We start from the raw sequence: 19767 nt of genomic DNA on the forward strand, positions 1-19767 counted from the left end.
CCATTGCCATGGCAGGGCTGGTGGCTTCCACAGGAACCACTGAACTCAGAGAGGCACCTGTAATAGCATGGAGCATCTTCATAAGCATTTGGTCAAAGGAAAGGGACATCTAGTGGATTCCTGAAGCCACAGACAGGGCTGAACTCTCTGTGTTTGATTTCATTTCTCTCTTTCTCACACACACACATACCTGAGACTGTAAAACTTACATTATAAATTAGGCTCAGCAAGTGATGAACAATAAGCAACAATAAATGATGGCAAAGATAACAGTATACTGAAATGAAAATTAGGTGACTATGGTATCTTGATCCTAATGTCTTGGTTCACCCTGCTTATGATGTGAGATGATGAATGCCTATGTATTGAGAGGAAGTAATGAGATGGAGGTGAAGATACAGGTATTGTGATCAAACCCTAGGCTGCTCCATAGGGTTACCTGAGTGTGACACCGCAATACTCCGTCTGATAACCAGGATGGTTACCAAGTGGTTGAAGGGTAGGTAGTGTCCACAGTGTGGATTCTCTGGTCAAAAGGACGAGTCTTTCCCAGGCAGGACAGAGCAGAAGATCATGAAGCAATGCTACTCAGGTTACTGTTCAGTTGAAAAGGTACGAATCGTCTGTGTCTGGCATTTTCAATGGATATTTTCAGATAACTGTTGTCTAAAGAACCATACGTCTAAAGTCATGTAAAGTGAAACCATGGATCCAGAAGGGGACTGCTGGATCTAAAATGTGGTACCATACATAAAACGTTTTTAAATGTACAGAATATGTGGATTTGGGGCATGTGTCACTATGGTCAGGGAGTCAAGATATCTGTGGGGTAACTGTATCAAACTTAGAGTGCTGGTTACCCATGGAGAGGGACGACCAGCCGGAACAGATTCTGCTGGAGTTTGTGTGATGCCCTTGAGGCTGTGGATGGCAGATGCCTTTTCTTTTGAATTCAGTGTCAAGTTCATGGCCGGTGATGAGGACAAGAACCAGACACTTCCTGTCCTCCCAAGGAAGGCTGCTGCCTATGCACACATACCTTGTAATGTCACACATGATCTGTGAACTCTGGGCCAACCTAGGAGGAGCGGTTGGAGAAACTGTTGCTGCTCCACCTAGAACTTTCAAGATTGGAGGCCCTTGATGAAAGCTCAACATGGAAAGGATTAGCAAAAAGTCTTGAGCAAGATCATTGATGTTTTAACCCAATTAAAAAAAGTGTAAATTAATATGAAAAAAATCTATGATGATCATAATATTATTTTAAATTTCAAATAACTACAGGGTTTGTGGGTCAGGATTAGGCAATCTGTGTGGTGGAATCCAGTCTTGCTTTAGCAATCTGATCTTTTATACTTCATGAAATTTTTGCAATCATTGAGATTATTTTAAAAAGAAAAATGTTATGTTGGAATGTGTTGTTGACTTCTGATTCTGAGGTTTTGGACCTCACCTCTCATTTTTGCAGCTCTGGTAAAATGTAATTCCAGGTCTTTCTCCCTGAAACTCAACGTGATCAGCAGAGTTGTTCTGAAGGGTAAATGAAACTTGTGTGTTCCCCATTGAACAGACGCGTATCCGCATCTCTCAGACATTGGGCGTTCAGTGGAGCAACTTGGAGGTAGCTAGATATAGGGTCAAGTCCTGCCTTCTCTGGTCTCTGGGCCAACAGAGGGAGACAGACCACAAGCAAACAGGTTCCAGATGGTGCCTTGCTACAGAATACAAGGCAGAGAGAAGTCATAGGTGTCCAGTGGAGGCAGTTTTGCCTAAATACTCCAGGAGAACTTCTCTCCAAGATTAATATCTGATTCTAGACCTGCATAGTCTGATGTCTGCTCAGGTCCGTTAGAAGGAGCAGAGGCAGCTGGTCCATGATAAAGGTCTGGAAGCAATGCAGGGTGGTATTTGTCAGCAAAGAGCAAAACTGGGGCTTGATTGTTTTCCATCCAAGTACCAGTTTGAGCTCTGGATGCCCTGTTTCTGATCCAGCTCCCCGCTAGTGCACCTGGGATGGCAGAATAAGACGGTCCGAGTACTTCAGTTCCTGTCACTCATACGGAAGACCCAAACAAAATCCCTAACTCCTGGATTCAGCTTGCTCTAGCGTTGGCTTTGGCAGCCATCTGGGATCTGGGGAGTGAACCAGTGGATATAGGAACTCTTTCTCTTTTTTCTCCCTCTTTCTCTTTTGTCACTCTGCCTTACAAATATATATTTTTAAGTAATGTATTGATGTGAGAGGCAGAGGGATAAATGGAAAGCCCCCATTCATTGGCTCAATTTCCAAATGCAACAGCCAGAGAACTGAAACTGGCAGCTAGGGATGCACTCCAGGTCTCCCACATGGATGTCAGGAATTCAGTCACTTGAGCTCTCATTGCTGCCTCCCAGGGTAGGACACTGGAGTTAGGAACAGAACTGAGCAACCAAGCCTGGTGACTCTGATATGGGACGTGGATGTCCCAGCCAGCATCTTAATTGCTGGACCGAATACCTAGAGCTTTCTATGGCTGGCGTGGTTAGTTATGGATACTGTTGGTTTTGTTGAGGAGTGTTTGTAAGTATTACTGGACTGATGAGGAAGGCAACAAAACACAGCCTTGTTCGCATGTGGACAGTTAAAGGTGAGCCTGGCTGGCTGCCTTGGAGGGTGCAGAGTGAAATTTGAGAAGGGACTTTGTCTGTTTCACACCTTCTTGTCATCCCAAAGGGTCAGGGCCCATTCTCCACACCAAGGGGTTCTCTGTCTGCTCAACTCGTGCCCACTCCTGCAGTCACATTAAAGTGTCCGCTGTGGAGTTGGCCAGGGCAGGGAAAGGAGAGGCTGATCTTGGTAGGAATGGTCACTGCAGCGCAGAGCCTTGGGAGGAGTTACGCTGAGAGGTTGCATCGCACGGCTGCACACTCTTGTGGTAAAGACCGGAAGGAGAGGAACTGATACACAACCCATCTCTGGTTCTTGGAAGCAGCAATGGATAGAGTAGGAGTGAAATCCCGCAGAGCCTGGAGTTGCTTGGGAATATCCCAGTAGAGAGTCTTCCCGCTGAGCTGACATTTGATGTCGTCATTCATCATAAGCTGTCAGATCAGACCCGGGGATTTGTGACACTGGCTGCCCAGGTGGGAGATTTGCAGGCGTGAGATGAATATGGTTGTTAACATACATAGCTAATGACATTGCTTGGGGACGGGGCATTTGCAGAAGGAGGGGAAGCTGGTCAGGCTTCTAAGAGCTGAGCTAAGCAGATGAGTGCTGGCCCCTCTGCGAGGCTTTGCCCAGGCTCTTGGCATCTGAGTTGGCATCATGTGTGGTTGGTTACAAAAAGAGGTCTGTGTAGGGCCCTGAAAAACAGCCAAGATTAAAAAAAGAGATTTGTTTATCTTTATTGGAAAGTCAGATATACAGAGAGGAGAAGAGACAGAGAGGAAGATAATCCGTTGACTGATTCACTCCCCAAGCAGCTGCAACAGCCAGAGCTGAGCTGATCTGAAGCCAGGAGGCCTGAGTTTCTGCTGGGTCTCCCACACAGATGCAGGGTCCCAAGGCTTTGGGTCATCCTCGATTGCTTTCCCAGGCAACAAGTAGGGAGCTGGTTGGGAAGCTGGGTCGCCGGCACCCATGTGGGATCCTGGCGCGTGCAAGGCAAGACTCTAGGAGCTAGCTACCACGCTGGGCCCAAAACCAAGATTTCTAAAATAAAGAAATTCAAAGCAAAGGGAAATGAGAGTTGAAGAGGAAGAGAGTGGAAATCCACTCCTGGCTACACAGACTCCACTGCCCCAGTGTGTGCTGATGTCCCCTGCTGGGCATCTATCTGCTCTGCTGCTCAATGACCCTAATATCCCTTTTCTCCAGTCGAGGAGGCTCTTCTTGCAAGAGCCGAAAGTGTGTGACTCCAAGTCCCATGTTTGCTCTCATGGCATTGACTGATGACTTTTAAGTAATCATTTAAAAAATGTTTTATTAGTGAAGCAATATTGGAATATCTGCCACCCTCTAATTCATTTCCCCAAGTGTCTGCCATTTTGGTGAGTGTCCTGTGTAGTCTGCTGTCATTTTTTAAAAGGTAATATTTGAAAGGTAGAGTTAAAGGTCTTCAATCCAGTCACTGCTTCATTGCCCCAAATGGTCGCGAAGGCTGGGGCTGGGCTGGGTTAGGACGAAGCCAGCAGCCAGGAGAGCTCTACCAGGGTTTCTTGTGTGAATGGCTGGGCCCAAACGCTTGGCCCATCTTCAGCTGCTTTCCCAAATGCATTAGCAGGTAGCTGGGTTGCAAGTGGAGCAGCCAAGACTCAAGTCAGTGCTAATGCTGTTCTCCTAAGCTGTCATTTTAATTTGGGCTTTTCCACTTTGTGTGTGTGTGTGTGTGTGTGTGTGTGTGTGTGTGTGTGTGTGTGAATTAATGATACTGTTTGACAAAGCAGTCTTTCAATTCTCTTTTTAAATTATTTATTTACGAAGGGGAGGACAGTTGATTTCCGCCTGCTGGTTCACCCTCTTGAGTGCCCACAATGGCAGGAGCTGGACAGAGGCTGAAGAACTCAGGGCAGCTCTCCCATGGGGGTGCCTCCCAGGGTCTGCACTGGCAGGAAGTTGGAGTCAGGGACCAGAGTGTCAGCCCCAGGTACTGTGATATGGAATCTGGGAATCTGTACAGATGCTCTCAATGCTAGGTCGAATACTCACCCCTTCCAGGGCTTATTAACAAGGCCTCAGAAGCCTCAGCCTCAGCTTCTGTCTGTAGGTTCTGTGTTCGCAACAGATTCTCAGATAACATTGCAGCTGCTGTCCAGGGACCATACTTTGGACACCACTAAGCTAGAGAAGGGGTAGAAGATGTCTCCTGCCCATGGCTCTGCTTTCTGATATGGGAGTTTGTGCAAATAGCTGGGGGATGGGATGTGCCTCAGGGCCATGCATCATGCTCTAACATCCCTGCTCTGCTCACAACCTCTGCACCCCACCCCTGTCTCAGCAGGAGGGAGAGCGTTGGTAGCAGCAGCATTGCTGGATCTTGTGTCTCATCAAGTTCCGTGTGACTAGGCTTATTAAAAAAGACAACATTATTGCGAAATGATTTAAGTGCTTCATTTGCAAGGGAGCCATGGAGGAGACGAGGAACCTCCGAGAGGCTGACTATAAATATCCTTCAAGCATGCAAAATCTGCCTGGGTACAAAGTAGGGTTTTTTTTTTTTAATTCTTCCAAGAAAGCAGTGCCCTAGCTGCTTACAGGAAATACCTGTAAAGCAACAGGAGCAGCTAGGGAGAGAGGAGTGTGGTATGTGGTGTTTCATTCCCTTTCCTGAGATGTGACCTGGATCTCCTCCTTGTCCCTCCTCCCTCCACTGCCACTTCCAGACATTATTTGTGGTGAAAAGTAGAAATCTGTGTGCTTGGGATTTCTGGCCTCACTCACCAGAAAGGTTTCTCTCTCTTTGGTATAGAAATTGCTGGGAAGACAGCTCCCTGGATCTGGCGGAAGATTTAGGTCAGTGAATCTACTCGCAGTGCATCAAGGTTGTGCAGGGTACAAGAGTAACCATGAGTTACCTCTAGGATGGTCAGGTTGCCCGTTGGCATGGGAGCCCACATACCACATTGCAGGTCTTCTGACTCCACGCTCCTGAAGTACCATCGTGTCTCTAGGGGAACTGCACCTGTTAGCTGCGGTAGTCTAGGTCAGACTTTCTATCTGACCTAGAATACTGGGAAGTCTTAGATATTGCTTTATAACGCATGTCTCTCATGCATGTAGGCATGACCATAGATGACCACAGAGGGGGCTCCCTGAGGCCTGTCAGAAGGGCACAGCTGGAATGTGCTTCTGTGTGCTCCTACTAGTTTCATTCATAGTTTCCTCATACTGAAGTCAGAAAGACAATCTCTTCCCGACCTACTGTGTAATGCCAGTGAAGATCTGTAGACTGTACAAGGTAAGGGACAAGTCCAATGACTTGGCCTTGTATGAAGACAATCCCCAAAGCTCCTGGAAAAATGATTATTCTAAAAAGGTGTGGATTTCAGAACAGAATTTTTGCACCCAAAATAAGCAACTTTCCAAAAAAAAAAAAGGATATACATTTTATTTTTGTTGGAAAGGCAGATTTACTGAAAATAGGGGAGAAAGAGATCTGAAAATGGCTGCAAAAGCCAGAGCTGCATCAGTCCAAAGCCAGGAGCCAAGAGCTTCTCCTGGGTCTCCCACACAGGTGCAGGATCTCAAGGCTTTCATCTATCCTCTACTGGTTTTCTAGACCAAAAGCAGGGATCTGGATCAGGAAAAGGAGCAGCTGGGACATGAACTGGCGCCCATATGGAATGCTGGTGTTTGGAGACAGAGGATTCGCCAGTTGAGCCATTGTGGCAGCCCATAAATAAGCAACCTTCCATTTCATTAACTTACTATTATTATTTCTTATTATTTCTTTGAGAGTTAGTAGGGTAGAGAATGAGGACAGGAAGAGTTTTCATCTATTGATTAACTCCAAATAACTGCAGTGGCCCAGGGCGGGTCAAACTACACTTAGGAGCTGGAAACTCAGTCTAGGTCTCCCAGCTCGGACCTAACTATGTAAACCATCACTACAGTCGTCTCCAGAAATGGGGAAGCTGGAACGCAAACCCAGGCACTCCAATAGGTGGTAGACTTAACCACTCAGCCAAACACCTGCCTTTCCACAAACTTCGATGTGTCCTCTATCTGGTATGGAAGAAGAAAGTGGAGCAGGTCCAACCCAGCTGGTTTTGTGCCCTCTGGCTACAGGGTGGGTGGCAGAAGTCTTTAAGTCTCCGGGCCGTTGACTCATATCAGCAAAGTAATGATCATGTCAGTTGCTTCTTCTTCCTACAGCTGTGAGGAGGAAGTGCAGGTCAAATAGTTACCACGGTACCTGTTCTATAACAAGCCACAGTGCTGTTATGGCACACACACACACACACACACACACACACACACACAGAGTCACACTCCTCCAGCAGATGGAATTCTTCCAAGACTATGGTGCGTCTTAGTCCTTTCTTTACCCCTCAGCATCCAGTGCAAAACATGCAGTGAAAATGCAGGAATAAATGCCCTCCTTACAGGTGCAAAAGTCACATTTCATGAGTGATGCTTCTGTGCCATCTGCCGGGAGAAGTTCTTGACCCACAGTACCTCCTTCTACCTCTCAATCCAACCATGGGGAAGAGTTTCTTATCCCTAATGTGGAAAGTGAAACCAAAAGAGGCAAAGTAACTTGAACAAATCCAGGTCTGGCTGACTGCAGAGGCTGTGGTGGTGGAGGGACAATCCGCTCAGGTGGGGAGTGGGATGCAAGCACCGGGGTGTGCTTCTTAGGAGATGTGTCATGAAGGACAAGCAGGGGTAGCCAGGTGACAGGTGAGGAGGGGCACAGTAGGAGTGGAGTGGGTTGGGGAGGTGGTAAAGCCTGGTCTGGCAGGTGTAGCCATGGTAGTTAGAATGTCAGGGCGAGGGGGAGTGGCTATGGGGAAAAGGTCAAGCCATGGGGTGGCTCCAGGCCACGTGGGTGCAGGAGAATCTCGTTAGTGACCTAAACATCACATCAAGGGAAAGGCAGGATCAAAGATGTTCAGGTTGAGGTTTGTGGGTGATGATGGGATTGGAATGGTTATTTCCTTTAGTGGGTCAAGCATTTGTAGAGTATTAGTGGCCCCTGAAGGGCCTTGCTCATGCTCCTGGAAGGTTCTAGTTGTCTCTGTTCTCTCTGGAAGCACTCTGAGGCTGGGCAGTGAGGTGTACTCCCATGATCCCTCTCCAATCTCTGTCAGGACACTGACTCCTTTTCTATGCACAGGTTGTGCAGCTAAACTCGTACTATTCCCTGATTCACTCATGTGTGTGTAAGTTTGCTCTACATGGATTCTTTGAACCTAGAAGAAGCCATGGATGAGGGCTCTGTAGCTGGAGCCCTTGGTGAATGACTTTCCCTGAACCACAGTCTCCTCTTCTGAACCATGGAGACTGGGTCAGGAGCCACCTCCCAGCCTTGGAGTGGGTGTTCTGTAGGTGAACCTGTGCCTGGCACATTGTAATTACTCTCCATCATTGTCTTTGCTATAGTTCCCTCCGTTTGTTATTACTTAGTAGGAGTGCTGTGTACCTGGTTGGGGTTTTTCTCTAGCAAAGACATGCACAGGTCCATCGCTGGGAAAGTTGAAGCCCATCACTGAGAGATTTATTCTCGTGGCCAAGGCGGCTTGGGGCAATCCCATGAGACTGAAGCCACAGCTTACTGTCTTTGACAAACAGTTCATAGGCCAGCTGGTGCAGCAGCTGGGCCAGTCCTTCATCTACTGATCTGTTTATTTTTCCGTTTCATTGCTCAGGTTGATGAGGATGAGAGTACAGAGTCCATGAGCTCCACGCATGCCTCCTTTGGCCAAAAAAGTTGAGTGAGGTCCAGGTCGTCTCTGGCCTTGGATTTGTACTCTGCAGGCTGTTGAACCTCACCTCTCTGAGTCACTGCTCCTGTTTTATGCCACATGGACAATGGTTTCTGCCCTCCTGACACCCAGAGGCCCAGTGTTGGTCAGTGGGTAGGGGACATAGGACAGGGGTGGTTAAGGGCTGCAGGCTGGGAGATCAGGCTAACTCTGCAACTTGCTAATTATCATCTGTAGCCAATCATGTCATGTCTCTATGCCTCAGCTTCCTGTTGTGCCAAAGGGTTGGGGGGAATAACAGACCTCCGCAGAAAGCCTCCGATGGGCTTAAATGATGATGCTGAGTGTCTAGTGCAGCCTATCCTGTGCACTTGATGGCTGTGAGTTCTACGAGGCTCACAGCGAGCTACTCTTTGTGGGATAAGTTGAAGAGAACCAGAGGAGCACTGCTGACCGTTGTCTACAAGTAGGATGGTTTTCAGGGTTGAGAATTTCCAAGGTTTTAAAAATGTCTGATTGACTCAGCAGTGATACAGGATCATGGTGTGTGATGGAACATTTCAATAATGTGTAGACAAAAGTAATGGTCAGGTCAGGGTCACTGGTACATCTACTACCTCAGATATTGGTCACTTCTGTTGGGCTGGGAGCATCCAAGCTCTCGTCTACTGGCTGTTTTGAGATTGATGAGGAATTGTCCATTACAGTCATGCTTCTGTGCTGTACATCATTCCGTGGTAACCCTCCTCTCCAACTGCCTCCTCATACACATTCACCCTTCTCTTCCTGTCTCTCTCTCCGCCATGCCCTCCCCAGGCTCTGGGATGCATTTGAGAATTCTTGAATGTGAGAACTGAGGACAAGATCTAATCAAGGCATGGATATGCCCCTGTGGTTTACTTATTTGCCCAGATCTTCCCTGGGGTCCCCATGGGCAAGAGTCGGCCCACAGTGGTTGCTCATGCGGCGCTGTTGGAGCCATCGCTAATCAGCCGGAGTGACAGCCCTGGGGACTGTCTCTATGTGTTCTGTTTAACGTTCCTCAAATCCCAGTCACCCACATAACTCCCAAGCTGCAAATGATGCCAGTGCACAAGGATCTATGATTCCCCTTCGACTCCAGACAGAGCCTGCCACGGGTTCATTCATTTCCGTCCCTGTCTTTTTCAAGCACGTCCTCAGAGTCATTGTCCCTAAGTAGAAAGAACATTTCCGCTGATTTTGGCCAAAAGGTGCAACCGAGATGTTTTAGAGTGAGGTCTAGTCAATTGGTCCTTGAGTAATCTGTGACAACCCTTCTGGGTTTACCAATCCATCTTTCCCACTTCTTAAACTGGTTTTCATTTTGTATGCCCTAACAGCTCTGAGCAGGTGCCCACTCCTCATCCCTAGTACAAAGCCCCGGGCCACTGAGTGTGGGGAGGGAGAGGGATTTGTGGGGCTGGGGGCAGGCCAAAGGCTGCCTGCTTGTGGAAGAGTTTTCTGTCATTCCCACAATTTGGAAAGGTAGATTTGTCCTTTGGGCTCCAGACTCCGGGTTCTGTAAAACTTGAAATTAATGCATTCAATCAATTTTGTTCTCCCCTTGCTCAGGCCAATTAACACAGATTAAATTTCACACTAATTGGCTGAGGCAGAGGGAACACAATCCTGGTGTTTGGGATTAATGCCGATTTCAAGGGTTGGATGTGACGGGGAGTGGAGGATTCCTCGATTGTGTTGCCTGTGCGTTGTGGCCCCTACAAGTCGTTTAGCTCCGTTGCCTTTGCATAAGCGACTCTAAGCGGCCAAAACCAAGCAAGCAGGAGGTCACAGTTCAGAGCAGACCCTGGAAGTCTCTCTCCTCGTCATTCTTTAACCTCATCGTGTACAACATTGACGTGTAGGTTTCCTAGACTTGTCTCAGAGGCTGTAATGTGGGAGAGCTGACTGACAGTCCTGGGATTTGCAGTTTCATAAATCATCTAACTCTGCCCTCCAAGCACATTCCCAGCGTACTTTAATGACAACAGGACAAAGAACAGCCCAGGAATGCTGCATCCCAAAGGGGGCCAGGGACACTCTTCCATGCAGAACTGGAGTCTTCTTTGGGTTGCATGGGTCTGACTTCGAGTCTCAACTGTGTCAGTTCTTGCTAATGACATGGAACAATCCTGCAAACATCCTGGAGGCATTTCTACAGAGTTCCCAAAACTAGGTCTGCTCACTCGATTGGTAGAAAGCAGATCACTGGCACGGGTGAAGAGACAGGGTCACTACAGAGAACAGAGCGAGGTTCTGGGTAGCTCAAACTAAAGTCCTGGGTTCCCCAAGGTGTTAGGAGTGAAGGTGCTTATTGGCTGAAGTTGGGGCTGATACATGCATGATCGGCTTGTCCAGTTTCTGGTTGTTCTTCCAGGCTGCTGGCTTTCCTTTGATTGGTCAGCAACATTGTATTCTTTAGGGTGTTTAGATGATGGCAAAGTGGGCTCCAATCAGTCTGGGATGAGGACGCTTGCTTCTTGGCCATAGCCTGGCCTGGGATTCCTGGAAAAGGAACCCTTGGAGGCGAGAGACCTGTCAAGATGTTGTTTGCTGGAGAAAGGAATGACCTCATCGGTCTGGTGATTAAGGACCTGGTAGGGTCAGCTGCTCCACTCCCGCAAGTCAGTGGGCTAACTTTAGCAGAGGATGGTATCCAGCACCTACGTTCAAAGCAGGGGATAGGGGGGCTCCGTCTCACCATGTGTGAGGGGGCTGTTCCCCCCAAGCCTCCTCTTTGCTCTATTGCTGTTGAAAGCCGCTTTTGCGGCTGAGCAGTTGGTGCTGTGGTCATCCACAAGAGGCCGCTGGGCTGGAGGAGGGCAGAAGACAGTGAGTGTGGAAGGGACAGAGCAGCCCCGGATTTCGCAGCATGACTATTTCTGACTGTTTGGAAGATACACTTTTCTTCCTTTCTGAGGATGAACACGGATAAAAAATTAGCAGTACAGAAGTGCATCCAAGGACATGGGGGTCCCCTGTGAACCCACACTTCCAAGCAACACAAACCTCCAGTAGTGCTTTGGGAGTGTTTTGTTCTATACCAGCACAGACAGACACAGGGACCTGGCCCGTCCCTCTGTTTGGCTAGTTGACTTTTTTCTGCCTTGGAGAAATAGATCTTGGGTGTGTGTGTGTGGTGTGGTGTGTGTGTCAAAATATTCAGATCTGTGTCTGTTTTATTTAATATTGAATTTTATTTGAAAGGTAGACGCGTGCATGCTCACACGCAGATACACACACGTGCAGGATCTTCTATCCATTGGTTCACTCCCCAAATGCCTGAAACATCCAGGTAGAATCAGCCGGCTAGGAATTCAATTGCACATACCTGAACCATTGCCCTCCCCCCGCCCTGCCTCTTGGGGTGCCCGTTAGCAGGAAGCTGGAATGGAGAGTAGAGCCAGGGCTTGAACATTGGGCATGTGAAATGGAATACGGGCCTCCCAAGTGACACTGAACCACTGTACCGAAACACCAGCCCCACACCTTTCTTCGATCATATCTCTAAGGCACAACCATGTCATTTCTAATGCAGAAAACTAATCTTCTATGCCTCGTCTTTTTTTTTCCCCTGCTTATTTCACCTACACCAGTGAAATGACAGGACTTTTTTTTTTAAAGATTTATTTATTTTATTACAGTCAGATATACAGAGAGGAGGAGAGACAGAGAGGAAGATCCTCCGTCCGATGATTCACTCCCCAAGTGACCGCAACAGCCGGTATGTGCCAATCCGAAGCCAGGAACCAGGAACCTCTTCCAGGTCTCCCTCGCGGGTGCAGGGTCCCAAAGCTTTGGGCCGTCCTCGACTGCTTTCCCAGGCCACAAACAGGGAGCTGGATGGGAAATGGAGCTGCCGGGATTAGAACCGGCGCCCATATGGGATCCTGATGAGTGCAAGAGGAGGACTTCAGCTGCTAGGCTACAGCACCAGGCCCTATTTTATTTTATTTTATTTTTAAAGACTTATTTATTTTCACTGCAAAGGCAGATCTACAGAGAGAAGGAAATGCACAGAGAAAGATCTTCTGTCTGCTGACTGACTCCCCAAGTGGCTGCAATGGCCAGAGCTGACCCAATCCAAAGCCAGGAATCGATAGCTTCTTCCAGGTCTCCTACATGGGTGCAGGCTTCTAAGGCTTTGGCCCTCCTCAATTGCTTTCCCAGGCCACAAACAGAGAGCTGGATGGGAAGTGGAGCAGCCAGGGCATAAACTGGTGCCCACATGGGATCCCTGTACATGCAAAGCAAAGATTTAGCCTTTGGGCCACCGCACTGGGCCTGGTCATTTATTTTTAATGGACCATTATTGTCCAGGCATTGTGCTCAGCTTTCCACATGTTTTTCTCCCTCAGTCGTCAAAACTGTTCTGTAAGTTGTGCCTCTCAGATTGAAGTTGAGGACTCTGAGACTGACACATGTGCTGCTTCGCTGAACGTCACACAGTCAGTGTCAGACCAAGAATTCTCCCATACTTGGTTACACCAGAGGGTGGCTTCCCATGAGAAACACGGGGGGTCAGAAGGCCCTGTGAGTGACCCTTCTGTAATCACCCCACCCCCTACTCCTAGGTTGCCGACTTGACCACAGAACTTGCTGATGAGCGCTTCAAAGGTGACGTGGCCTGCCAGGTGCTGGAGAGTGAGCGGGCAGAGCGGCTGCAGGCCTTCCGGGAGGTCCAGGAGCTCAAGGTGAGTGGGCAGGGATGGTCAGATAAGGTGGCTGGGCCTACTCTCCATGTACTCACATCTGGGCTTAGTAGGCATAAGCAAGAAACATAAATTGGCATGCATGAAGTCCTGGGGGGACAGGTAGGTCCTCTGAAGGCTTTGTTTTGGAGATGCTATGAATGCATCATCCTTGAATTGTGACGGTTGAAGACTGGGCGGTGGATACTTACCTTGGTGGTACTCTGGGTCAGAACTGTTCAGGAGGTGGTCAGTTCCTGCCTTTTGGGGCATGCATCATGGCTGTACCAAGATCAGGCAGCCCCTTTGGTTTGGTGTCTGGTTGAAGACCAATTGGCAAATGATGTCATGGCAAAAGCATGTATAGGAAAGAGATCATACTGCGATACAGGAAGCCAAAGCAAGGGAGCAGTCCCAGGTTTACTGTTTTGATAATAAGAAACTTTTCACAAGCATTAAGTCAGGAATTCCAGAAGAGCTCTCTTTAATGCCTTCCAGAGGCACAGCCTCAGGTGACATAAAATGTCCCACCCCCTTAATGGCATCAGACTGAAGACCAATCTTCCAGCACATGAATGCGTGGGGGACAAATGCCACTCCTGCTCTCCACAAACTGTAGCAAACCTGGAGTCCATTCTTTCAGAGCAAGTGTGAGCAAGTCCAGAAGAAGTTGGGAGAAGTGGAAAAGCAGCTGGAAGAAGCCCAGCAGAAAATCCAGTTGAATGACCTAGAAAGGAAACATGCTGGAGGAGGTGAGCCGCCTGGGACTCCAGGGTTGCATATTCATGGACAGAGTTACTGCTTCATTTCATTCGTACATTCAGACGTTGGTACATCCTGAGCAGTTGGCACGTGCTGGGTGTTGCCTTAGGGGCCAGGGCTTTGGCAGAGCGAACAATTCACAGTCCCTGCCTTCTGGAGCTTACCATCTCATGGAACAGCCTGGAATGAAACAGGTGATCCAACAATGTCCCAAATAAGAGATTAATAATGGCAGGAGCCATCTAGCAATAATGCAAGGAATAATAATAATAATAATAATAATAATAATAATAATAAAACACAAACAAGTCTGTGATATAGGTGATACGGCCCTTTCCTACTTACACATTTTTAAGTGAAACTTTCACAAAGTCAGTTTTACAAAGTAAACTTGGGAAACTGGGACCAGTGAAATTGTGTTTTGGGATTTGAACCCATTCCGTGTTTGGATGACAGGCACAGCAATGGTTGTGTCTCAATTTCCTTGTCTTTCAGTAATCATCATAGAAGGTCAGTGAAAAATGCTTAGCCGTGTGTGTGGGCACAGAGCACTAAACAGATATTAGCTGCTTTATTATTATTCCTAATAATAGTAGAATCACTAGCCATCCTCTTAAAAGCCAATAGAACACAGACTACTATGATTACAATCTTATAGATGATGAAGTTGTGTCAGCACTCAGCAGGCATGGTGTGATGAGGAGGTCAGAGAAGGCTTATTTTCTGCTGGTAATGGACAGGCTCGGAAGTACCTGGAGTTTCTAGGAGCGCCTTTCTTGTACCATTGCCTGAGGACTCATCTCTTATGGTTGGATGATCTGGTGACACGGTTGTCAACTTACCACTGTGGCTTTTACTCTTCCCAGCCTCAGGGAGTCACAGGAAAAGAAAGACCAGTGTGTGCCAGGTTCTCTAAGATGCCTTCCTTCAGCGTCCCTAGAGAATGGCTGCCCTTGAGAAGTGAGGGGCACTCAGAAAAAAAAAAATGCAAGTCCGGATTCTGGGTCTGAGATGAGGCCCCTTTCCTTGTTATTTTACTCATAGCTTTTCTTTCAACCCAGGCCAGGCATTGACCAGCAAGATGACTGCAGAGGAGTTTGAGTTCCTTCAGTGGTGGGATACCTGACTTTGGAGGGGTAGGGAACATTTGGTGGCGAATCAGCAGTTTGGGACAGTGTGATTTCGCCCGTATCTCAGTACTAGTTCCATCTGGCTGAGATGCGTGTCAAAATCACACTCTCTGGTTTCTTTTCCCATGGAAAAACTAGGGAACTGATGAAGGGAGGAAATGTGGTTAGTCCATGGGGACGTTAGTCACAATGCTAAATAGGCTCTCAAGCTCTGGCTGCTCCCTTCCAGGAAACCAACCCACAAAGATTCTGTTTTTCATGATAAAAGTAATACATATATATTACAGAAACTCTCTGAAATATGGGAAAGTTGAAAGAAGCAATAAAACACTTTAATCATCTCTACCACAGTGGCACACCGTCTCCTCAATGGATCAAGCTGGGGTATAAATTATAAAAAAAAAATTAAAAAAACCCCTATGTGTTGTCTTTATGCAGGACTAAATGCTTAAAGAGCATCTTGCAGGGTAGGCACCCAGCGCGGAGCTGGGCTTTGTGGGAGGGTACAGCTGAATTTTAGTTCTCAAGAAACCTGCAGTGCTGATGTAGAGATCACATGACTGCAGAAAAAAAGGGTGGCTGAATACAAAGGGGCAAGGCAGCTGGAGGTGGAGGATGGAGAACGGTCTCCTTACCTGCTTGTGTTGCCCACTTGGGTCACCTGCTACGAAGCACATCCTAGAATAGAGCTCAGAGGTACTTCATATTCCTGCTTCTTTTTTTTTTTTTGCAGGCTGGGATGCTTGCTACTGTAACGCACTTTTCTGAAAGGAGGGCAGGATTTTTTTTTTCACCTATGGTATTATTTATTTTGGTGGGAATTTGAATGAATGCTGAGCTAACTGCTTACAATTATATCATTCGTTGAGATTAGTAACATGAAAATCCCTGCTGTGATCACCTCTTCCAAGACCTTAATGTTATCATACATCTAAGCTTCTGTTATTTGTCCAATTATCAGTCCATTGATCTTTCTGCTTCCATCCACCCATCCATCATTCCTTCTATCAATCAAATTATCCATCCATTAATCTTCCACTGTGCCATCTGTCCAATCACTGTACCATCTATCTGATCACACATCTATCCATTCTCCTATCAACCTAGCCAATGAGAAGAATCAAGCACTTGCTATATGGTAGGCATTGTAGTGTGTTCTGAAGACACGCTAATGAATGAAATGTACATGTTGCCTTGTGAGCTTGAACCCTCCTTTGGATTCTCTTATGAGATCTCTGTTCATACTGCGTTCTACTTATATTTTTAGTTTTTTTTTCTACACTAGATTTCGTAGAAGGTAGATGGAAAGGTTATTGGCCTTAGTGAGTAGTTCAAAGTGGCATGTTCAATGAGTATTGAGCTGAATGGATAGGTGGATGCAGGGATGAATAAATAAATGTTCTCTCTCTTTATCTGTGCACATGTGAAGTATTTTCTACAGCTTCCTTAACTAAAGAGGCACTATTTTATTATTTGTATTAACAAAAAAATAACATAATAAACTAAACTAGCTCATTCTATGCAGCCAAGTGATCTTAGTGAAACAAGTGATTTTTTTTAAAGTTCAGTATTGCTATACATGTAGTAAACCCTTCAAATTGCTAATTCAACCACCAGTCATTTCTTGCGTACTCTGTGCCCCATACAAGGCTGGTCCTTGGGATAATTCTTGTTGCTAGTTTATGTCTGTGGGTTCATGAGGCAATTGGTGAACTTGTAGCAACACCTACAGGGAATTGTTTTGTGAGGGGAACTCTTGTAGAGGCTGTCACTGATGACTCAAATAGCTCCCAGGCCTTTAGGGATTATGAAATTGCCTTGAGAAAAGGAAAAGTGTGAGAGTACAAACAAGTAGTATAAGGCCACAAATCCTAGACCAGCAGGTAGTCAAGAACTCTAGACAGCTGGAGGTAGTTAGGACAGGCTGCCTGGAGGAGGTGTTTTTAAAAATTTGAACTGAAAGCTCTTTCTTAACGTGAAACCCGGGGACTCTCTGAATATTGAGAAATTGCATGCCAAGAATCAAGGCAGGGGAGGACAGCCACTTTCAGTCTTGGTTTACACTCACTTGTTCTCACATTCTGGGCCTCCCCAACTCTATTCAACAGCAGATGAGTGGCAAATGCGTCTTGACTGTGCCCAGACAGAGAATGAGTTTCTCAGGAAGCGTCTACAGCAATGTGAAGAGAGGTTGGACTCGGAGCTGACAGCCAGGAAAGAGCTGGAGCAGAAGGTAAGAGGGAGTGGATAGTCTGGACCATGGAGGAGCTGGGCAGCTGGCAGGTTCTCACCTCCAGTGTGAGTGTTCATGGTACGGGCCAGTCCTGGGGAGGGGAAGGAGAGCACCAGCCAGTCTCACCTCTGCCATAAATGACAAGTGCTGGCTATTGACCTTCTTCAACTGCGTGCTTCTGCTTACTAAGGATAGATGTTGCAGATGAGCGGACCTGCTAACTTTGGATGCCTGCATTCTAGTCCTGTTTCTGCTTGGACATTGTAGAAGTCACTTTCCTGTTTGGGCTGAGAGTCTAATCTTTGTAAACATTGTCACATGCTCCTACAATAATCACCTTGTACCCATTTCTCATGCCTTTAATCTGCTCCCTTGGTCTCACACCTGGGCCAGAGCCACTCTCTCTGGTCCTTGTTTCCACACACTTCCCTTAGCCACCTGCTGCACTGGTGCCAGTACCTCCGTTTCCTGGGACACAGATGGTTCCAGCATCGAACACAATGCTGCCTCTTGGGGTGGATAACTTTCCTTGTGTGTTTTGTCAGTTTTGATTCTGAGCTTGCTTTCCTTTGGCAGGATTTCCTCGTTGTGATGTTCCTTCTCTTGTGGTAGATTTCTTCCTACAACAAGACCTGGAGGTTTCTCTGTCACACATTTCTGCAAGAGTTAGCTGATCTCTACACCCACATGAGGTGTAGACATGAAGTTTTTGCCCCTCAACCTAGACCTTGGGAAACTAAGCTTTCTTTCCTCTTCCCAGGCCAGGGAATAGAGTGCTTATTGTTCCTTCTGATCATGGGGTTAGCTCTTTGAAGGGCCTGCCAGTGTGGAAGTTTCATTCCAATTCTGCACCTGCCATGGGCTATGGTCAGTCTCCTATCTCCCACCCTAACTGTCATAGCTACCCCTGAGCTTCTGGCTTTGTATCCTCAGCATTTGTGACAACGAACTTCTTTTTGGAAACCAAAGCTGTTACCCAAGCTGTATTACAAGTATAATATAATAATGTCAAAAAGGATTACATTATAAAACATAAAATATGACATACATTATATATGAATTACAAAATGTTGTGAACGACATGGAAAAAAGAGCCATGTTTGGGCTGGCATTGTGCCACTGCAGGTTCAGTTGCCGCCTGAGGCACCTGCATCTGTGTAAGTCACCCACAGCTGCCCCATGGCTGATCCAGCTCCCTGATGATGCATCTGGGTAAACGGTGAGAGAATGACCCGAGTCCTTGGCTCCTCTCACCCATGTTGGAGACCCCAGGTAGAATTCCAGGATCCTGACTTGAGCCTGGAACATCCCTTGCTGTTGTTGCCATGTTGGGCACTGAATTAATGGCTAGAAGATCTTTGTTACTCCAACTCCCTCTAACTCTGCCTTTCAAATCTTTTGGAAAACAGCTAAACTTCTCTTGATGCAAAATTTTTGAAATCAAAATGCAATTTTGTCCTACTATGAATTTACCAAAAAATATTATTTAAAATGAGCATGGAAAGGTCCCCTGATCAATTTTTCTAGATGTGGGTTGTGTATCATATTCTCTAGATGAATATGGTGATAGTGTGACCTCTTGCCCCATCTTCCATCATCTCCAGTTGTCCCTAGTCTTCATGCTGACTTGTCTATATATTGACTACGTTGATGAATGATGTGTGAACACTTGTCTTTAGCGGGGTGGGTTGGAAGGAGGCGGAGCAGGGAAGAGCCATGATTTCTGGCATTGGCTCATTTTCCATGGTGCAAACACTTCTACCGTGACCGATTTCCAACTACCCCCCATGATGTTATTGGACATAAAGTTCGCCCTTGTGAATCAGTGCAGCTGGTCCCACACCCCCTGGACTCTGCCTTCTCCCTCCTCCCACCAATGTCTGCTTCTTCCTCACCTGCAGGCCTTTGCATATGTGGTTACTCCTCCTTACAGCACCTCCTGCCTCCTGTTATGATACTGATACAAAAGGAACAGATTTCGTGTAGTTCATGGACACGATTCTAAGAATATAATGATACTTCCCTTCAAGGAATCTGCTTAAAGGTCATTCTTTTTAGAATGTGTTTGCAGGACATGGGGCTGGGTTGGCTGTCCTGAATTGCTTCCCCCCAACAGTAACCTAATTAGGATATATTGTCATTGAACCACCTACCTCTCATCTCACGCCACATGATGAAGAACTATAGGATGAGGGAAATGTCTTATTTCCCTGGCTTACTGATGTGTCCTCAGCATGGGAGAAATGTATCCTGGGCACAGGTGGGTGAGGGTGAGACCACACTGGATTCTGTGCACAATGAAGTGAGACTCAGTGTCCTGCGTGGCAGTCAAGACATTTTCCATTGGTTACTGGCAGGGTGGGCATCCGGTTGGGATTCCCACAACCATCCTGCATCATAGGTCAACACAGGAGGGCAACCATGAGGAAGCAGCCCCGATTCCTTTATAACAAATTGGAAAGGCAGGTCAGTCTTCCTAAGGAAGGGGGATATTCATGCTGCATTAAAAAGTAATAAAATG

At 46.9% G+C, this 19767-nt stretch overlaps 1 protein-coding gene across 1 annotated transcript in view; it reads left to right on the top strand.

Moving 5' to 3' along the window:
- MYO18B (myosin XVIIIB) overlaps nucleotides 1-19767 on the top strand; it is a 206512-nt gene that overhangs the window by 89235 nt on the left and 97510 nt on the right. Inside the window, 3 exon segments of the mRNA XM_058656733.1 lie at nucleotides 13005-13124; nucleotides 13765-13873; nucleotides 17122-17246. Of these exon segments, the coding sequence (XP_058512716.1) occupies nucleotides 13005-13124; nucleotides 13765-13873; nucleotides 17122-17246 (354 nt within the window).

The sequence above is a fragment of the Ochotona princeps genome, chromosome 29 (assembly GCF_030435755.1).
Source record: "Ochotona princeps isolate mOchPri1 chromosome 29, mOchPri1.hap1, whole genome shotgun sequence".
In the NCBI taxonomy this organism is placed as follows: domain Eukaryota; kingdom Metazoa; phylum Chordata; class Mammalia; order Lagomorpha; family Ochotonidae; genus Ochotona; species Ochotona princeps.